We start from the raw sequence: 6,214 nt of genomic DNA, 5'->3' as shown, positions 1-6,214 counted from the left end.
AATTTAAATTCAAGTCATTCAAAGTTCATCTCAAATTAAGAAAATTTGTCACATTCATATTCAATTTTATATCAAATTTGAGTGAATTTGAAAATCAGAAGGTATACCAACTTCACAAACAAATTAACGATCCAAAGTAAACACCTCTAAATTTAATAACTCAACTTAGCACCCCAAACACTTCACTAATCTTAAAAGTTAACAACAATGACTAAAATAATCTATTTTCTAAAGTTCAAAAACCAAATATTACAAAAAAAAATAAAATAAAAATAGTATCTTTTGAAATAATATTTAAAGCTTAAATAAAATATAACAAGGGAAAGTTTCAAAAAAAAAAAATATATATCAAAATGACATACTTGGTAAAAAATTGACAAATCAAATAATTTTCTAAAAAAGAAAAGAAAAAAGGAATTCAATTTCAATCCATCGAAGATAATTTTAATTTGTGCCTCCATTTTCGCGAATGTTTTTGGCGATGGTGCAGTATTTTCAAAATCCATCCCGCTCTCTTCCCTTCACTCCAATTCAAATCGCCACGAACCTTTTCTTTTTTAATTTGCAAATTTCAAACTCCGTAGATCTGCAGCTTAAAAAAAAACCCTAACCCACAAATCTCTTCAATCCGATTCTCACTTCTAACCCTCTTCCATTTTCACATATCTTATAGATTGCGCGCCAATCCTTTCAAGTTCGCTCCTTTTCTCTGATTCTTTCAACAAACCCATGCTTTTCTTTTGATTTTTCAACACCATTATCTTCGGTTTCTACTGGGTTTTTACCTTATGGATGATCGGTGCGATTCCACAATCGTTTCAGACTTGTTTTTGTCCACACCCAGATCGAAAACCAAGGTTGGTTCTTTGTTAATTAACTAGTCCTACTGTGTTGAATAGTAATTATTATTTTTTTTGTTTGTTCTGGTCTTTCGTTTATACTTGTTTGAATCAGTTTCCCCTGTTTTAGACTTTAGGTGAGAAGAGGAGTAGTAGTAATTTTGAAGAACAGTGTGGGGCTGATCTTAAGAGGATAAAGTTGCCTAATTCTGGATCCATGTGTGGTTCTCAAGGTAGGAATTTTGAATCTTGATTTTGGGGCTCATTTCTTTTTTCTTGAAAATTTTGAATTCTGGTAAGGTAAAGTTTGGTTCTGTACATAGCTTAAATGGTTTTTGCTGGTTTTGTGATTTGTTTGGACTGGACTGGCTATGGAGCTGTTTTATTATCTTTCTGTTTTGTTTTTCAGTGCCTTTTTCTTTATGGGAGTTCACTTTCTCAATTGCTTTTATGGCCTTTTGGATTTTTCTTTTATGTTTCATATCAAGATTGTTTCTCTTATTCTCAAATTCGTGTGGCAGCAATAAATGTTCATCAGGAGAATTGTTTGAAAACGGATGAAGTTAGTGAGGAATGTCGGATGGTTGAAGAAGAGAGGTTACGAGTGATTGATGTTTCTAAGAAATCGGATGTTAATGCCTCTCTCGCCGAGAAGGCGGAGGCGACTAACGCGTCATTGGGGGTGATCAGCACTACCCTTACGCCGCTGGATCTTAATAATGAAATTTGTGTTGCGAAAAGTTCAGGTTCTGATAACATGGATTTGGTTAATATTTCTGAAAAACAACACAGGCTCAGGAATGACAATGGCACTCATGTAGCTGCAAGAGGCATTGATTTAGACCTTAATGTAGAAGATGTTTCTAGCTCTATAAACCTGGAAACTGCTCACCCTCTCAAGAACTACAATGAGTTGAAGTCGCACAACTCCTCCGAATGTGCTAGCTCTACAGGTCCTTTGGGAGAGAAAGATCCACTAAGTATTTGGAAGGAGATGAAGCAAAATGGATTTCTCTCGGCTTCTCATGGAGGCATACCGGCTCCAAAGCAACGTGGGAGGAGAAGTAAAAACGATGCCCTTAAGAAAAAGATGGAGATTGCAAAAAGAGAGAAGAAGTTGGAGCTTGCAAAGAAAGAGCAGATTGATCGGTTCACAAAGATTGCTGCTCCAAGTGGTTTGCTTACTGAACTGAATCCTGGGATCATAAACCATGTAAGAAATCGGAAACAGGTCCATTCGATTATTGAGGCAATTGTAAGGTCTGAAAAACAAGAAAATGAACGCCTAGCTAATAAGCTTCTATCAGAAAAAAGAAATGCCGCTAAAGCAGGAGCCAAAAGGGATCTTGAAAACACCCATGATCCAGACATAAATGTATTTGGCTCTTCTCAAGGATATGGATCTTCGAATAGTTTTTCTGCTGGCAGGCAAAAAAGAGGATGCTCCTTGACAAGATCATTGATAACGGAGGCTGAAGGTGCGGATTGTGGACAAATCATGTTAGATCGAGCCATTGGTAAGAATTATGCTTCACAATCAAATACTACAAATGAAAAAGAGACTCTTGCACACGAGCTATCATCATCACATGCTGTGTCTGAGCATGCTTGTCCAGTGTCTAATGATGAAGAAGAAAATTTGACATGTATTTCATCTCTCTCTCTTAAAGGTTAGCATCTCTAGTATACCTTATTAGTCTCTAACTGTTTCAAAACATATCCTGTGTCTCTTTGTCCTTACATGTGTGTGATTGTTATTCAGCTGCTACCGTTGCGTCTCAATGGTTGGATTTAATACATCAGGACATCAAAGGGCGTCTTTCAGGTAACGTTCTTATTCTTTTGTATTATACATTTGGCTGTTAGAAGTAAACCTGACACACCTTTATGCAGCTCTGCGACGAAGTAAAAAGAGAGTTCGAGCAGTTATTTCAACAGAGTTGCCCTTTCTAATATCTAAAGAATTTCCATCTAATGAAGAGAATGATCCATACGTTGTGAAGATTTCTCAGGAAGAAACTTCAGTTGTTTCCTCTGCTGATCTCCATCAAGCAAGATGGACAAAACTGTTTGATCAGATGGATAAAGCTCTTGCTGAAGAAGAGAAACAATTAGTAAGTATAGTACTTGACATTGTACTGTTTGGTTGCTTTCACGTGCACGATAATTCATGTGTCTGCTTGGAGATTTCATACAAATAATTCATGTTTCTGCTTGGAGATTTCATACAATTTTTCCTTGGACAAATCCAATCAATAGGCTGAATATGCTAGTTACAATTGATTCTACCTGAATTTCAGGAAAGTTGGTTGAACCAAGTAAAAGAAATGCAGATCCACTGTGATCAAGGGCTGACTCATGTTCAGTCAAATGCAGCTTTCGGCTCGCAGCAACCAGGAGAAAATGACTCGAGGTTGGGCTCTCTAAACATAATTTCTGGCCACATGCCTCTTTACTTCTTATACTATAAAATCATCTGTCATCGTGATGTGACCAGTTTTCGTTTGCATATCTTTCTCATCTTTTACTTCAACCTTAATTTCAATTTAGTTGCTATGCTTTTCAAAAGCTTTTGTTAGGATACCACCTGACAAGGAACACTCAAGAACAAAAGAAAATAGAAGAGTACTCAAAGTTAGTAATATATTGCAAAATTAAGAGAAGTTACAATGAACCAATAACCTTTTGGAGAGAGCTATCTCTCTCCCAAATTTCCACAATGGAAATTCTTACCAAAAGGGTCCACACCTTGCCCCCAACTTACTCCCTCTATGTATAACTAAAAACCCTAACAAACTTCTTAGGATTTATGTTATTTGATGAACACTTACCGGACATCTCTATCCTTAGTGAGAAATATCACAAACTCAACCCTTACCCAATCAAGTGCTTTGTGGCTGCATTAAAGAGAGCAACTGAATTCTCTCCAGACTCGCAAGACCAAGGGTCGCATACAGACCATAAAAACCCTGTAGAGTTGGTCTTGACAAAGGACCAAGGTTTGAGAGTGGATTTTGGCATGAATCTTCATTCCCTCGTTCGGTCCTCTCTCCCTCCCTTGAAGAGAAGATAGGCAGCTTGATTCCTAGAGGAGAGGAATTTAACAGTATTCTACCAAAAGACATTTTATAGCTGCTTGAAATGTGCTTATCTCTTTGCTCTCCTCCCTTCTGCTAATGCAAATATCCTGTTCTTGGTTCTTAAAGATATGTCTCCAGCCCAAATCTCATTAATCTAACCCACATTGTTCGTTGCGGTCGAATCAAAATAATATTTTCAATCCACTTATTTGTTACATCCACAAATAAATTACTACATTGGGTTTAGAGTCTTTAGTAAATTTTAATTAAAAGCATAGGTACAATAGTAATCTGAAACCAGATACTAATTAAGTTATTCTTGTAACAGGCACCAAGCCTGTTTGAGATGGTAATAAGATCATAACTTTATGTAAATGGTACTTGTTTTTGTTTCTGTAGAACAAGGAAAATGAATAGCACAGAGAGAGCATTAGCTGTGGGGGCTGCTGCAGCTTCCATATATTCAACTTGCAACTTTCTCTTCTCAGAGAATGTATCCTGTTTCTGATTTTTTTTTTTTTCTCTTCTCTTTTTACTCTGGCTAATTTCTAGCTTTGTAAGCCTTAAATGTGCAAAATGCTGCTATGGTATAGTGAATAGATTTTTTTTTTTCTTTTTCTTCTTAAGAAAAAAAAAATCCTTTAAAGGCTGTTCTGGGAAGGAAAAAGAAAAAGTGTACTCGTTGAGTTTGTAACATAAAAATCAAGAGGCATTAGTTTCACAGCCTTCAGAGACTATTGGCATCCTTTTCTCTTTCCTCTTTAATCCTTTTTTTTTCCATTGCAATTTGTTAACTTATTGGGTGCAATTGCAAGGTAATCATATGATGCCAATTTGTTAACTTTTGTTTCTTACTTCCGAGTTATGTGTGTCATCTACTTTGTTCTTTCAACTTTGAGTTGAAGTAAATTTCAATCTTAAATCAAAATAGCATGTTATGTTGTTTGAGAAATTAATACTAAGGTTTCGTTTGGTAATCAATTGGTTTTTGGTTTTTGTTTTTGAAAATTAAGTTTATTTCATTCACATTTCTTACAAAGAGTTGCATCGTTCTTTAGTAGAATGGTTGAATTTTTAGTCAAATTTCAAAAACAAAAACAACATTTTGAAAGTTACTTTTTTTAGTTTTTAAAATTTGGTTTGGTTTTTTAAACTGTTGGTGAAAATTAATTAACAAATGAAGAAATTTAGAGGTAGAAGTAGTGTTTATAAGTTTAATTTTCAAAAACAAAAATAAAAAACAAAGGTTCTAAATTTTTGTGATTAATAACTTATCGTTGCATTTTTTTTTAAAATATGTAAATTATTATAAGATAATTATTTAAAATGTTATATGATTTAAATTGGAAGTAAAATTTTGTTTATATTATTTGATAAATAAATTTGTAAAAATAATTCTTGTAAAATATATATGTGTAAGTATAGTATTAACATTTGAAAAGAAAATTGTATTAGAATGTACATATGTTTGGGAAAGTTGATTTCAAAAGCTACTGTATTTTATATATCCTGCATATCAAGATAAATTTTAATAAATAAATTCCTTTATCAATTAATCTAGTTACAATTTTCAAATAATTGTTTTTTGCTTTATCAATTAATCTAGTTACAATTTTCAAATAATTGTTTTTTGCACTTCCAAAAGCATTTTCAAACAGAACCCTGTATTTATATATAAAGCTTGGTTTTACCATGATTTTGATATGATTAAATATGTGAGTTTGAATTATGAAGGTTTTTTTTTTTTTTTTTAATGTTTTTTACTGATTTTAGAATCATCAATTACAGAAGGACAAAATATTAAAAGAAAAAAATAGTGATAAAAATTTAAAGGAGTGAAAAAACATTATAGAGGGGGAGAGGGACAAATATTTAGCGAGAAAATCTTGAGAAAATATTATCTTCTCTCAAAATTTAAGGTGAAGTGTGGATGAAATTGGTGAGCAATTTTGATTGTAAAATTAAATAAATAAATAAGAGCAAATTTGAAAATTATAGCCATAGCAAATTTAAAATTTCTAGTAGTATTTGACCAAAAAAATGCCTTTTTAATGGTCAATGAATCACTTAAATCCAAAATCCTCATCTTCTCATTCTTCTCTTGGAATCCAAAATTTAATTTATCTCTTATGGTAACCATTTTTTTTTAAACTTATATTTGCTTCTTTTCAAATTTTCAATTATGATTTTTAATTTTGTTAGGGAAATACTTGAATTTTTGTTCAAATTTTATAATTTAAAAAATGCTTTTAGAACTATTTTTTTAAAAAAATTAATTTTCAAAACTTTATTTAG

The 6,214-nt window shown here is 32.8% G+C and overlaps 1 protein-coding gene across 2 annotated transcripts; it reads left to right on the top strand.

The window, feature by feature from the left end:
* Window positions 1–425: 425 nt before the first annotated feature.
* On the top strand, window positions 426–4,656 carry LOC120082240. 2 transcript variants are annotated; one of them, XM_039037517.1, is made up of 7 exons: window positions 426–857; window positions 970–1,072; window positions 1,361–2,509; window positions 2,602–2,664; window positions 2,733–2,953; window positions 3,140–3,252; window positions 4,319–4,656. In XM_039037517.1, the coding sequence occupies exons 1-7, from the start codon at window positions 789–791 to the stop codon at window positions 4,425–4,427; spliced, it is 1,827 nt and encodes a 608-aa protein (XP_038893445.1). In that variant the 5' UTR covers window positions 426–788; the 3' UTR covers window positions 4,428–4,656. The 2 variants fall into 2 exon arrangements, with proteins under 2 accessions (XP_038893445.1, XP_038893447.1); XM_039037519.1 differs by lacking the exon at window positions 970–1,072 and having other exon boundaries at window positions 427–857.
* Window positions 4,657–6,214: the final 1,558 nt, after the last annotated feature.

This window comes from Benincasa hispida, chromosome 7, assembly GCF_009727055.1.
Source record: "Benincasa hispida cultivar B227 chromosome 7, ASM972705v1, whole genome shotgun sequence".
NCBI classification, from domain to species: Eukaryota; Viridiplantae; Streptophyta; class Magnoliopsida; order Cucurbitales; family Cucurbitaceae; genus Benincasa; species Benincasa hispida.
This window is presented reverse-complemented; position numbering and strand designations above follow the sequence as displayed.

Bases quoted from the DNA above. Each gene is read 5' to 3' on its own strand.
- LOC120082240 (XM_039037517.1), top strand. From the start codon at position 789: ATGGATGATCGGTGCGATTCCACAATCGTTTCAGACTTGTTTTTGTCC. The intron at 2,665-2,732 runs GTAACGTTCTTA...ACCTTTATGCAG, and splicing joins CATCAAAGGGCGTCTTTCAG to CTCTGCGACGAAGTAAAAAG. The intron at 3,253-4,318 runs GTTGGGCTCTCT...TTGTTTCTGTAG, and splicing joins CCAGGAGAAAATGACTCGAG to AACAAGGAAAATGAATAGCA.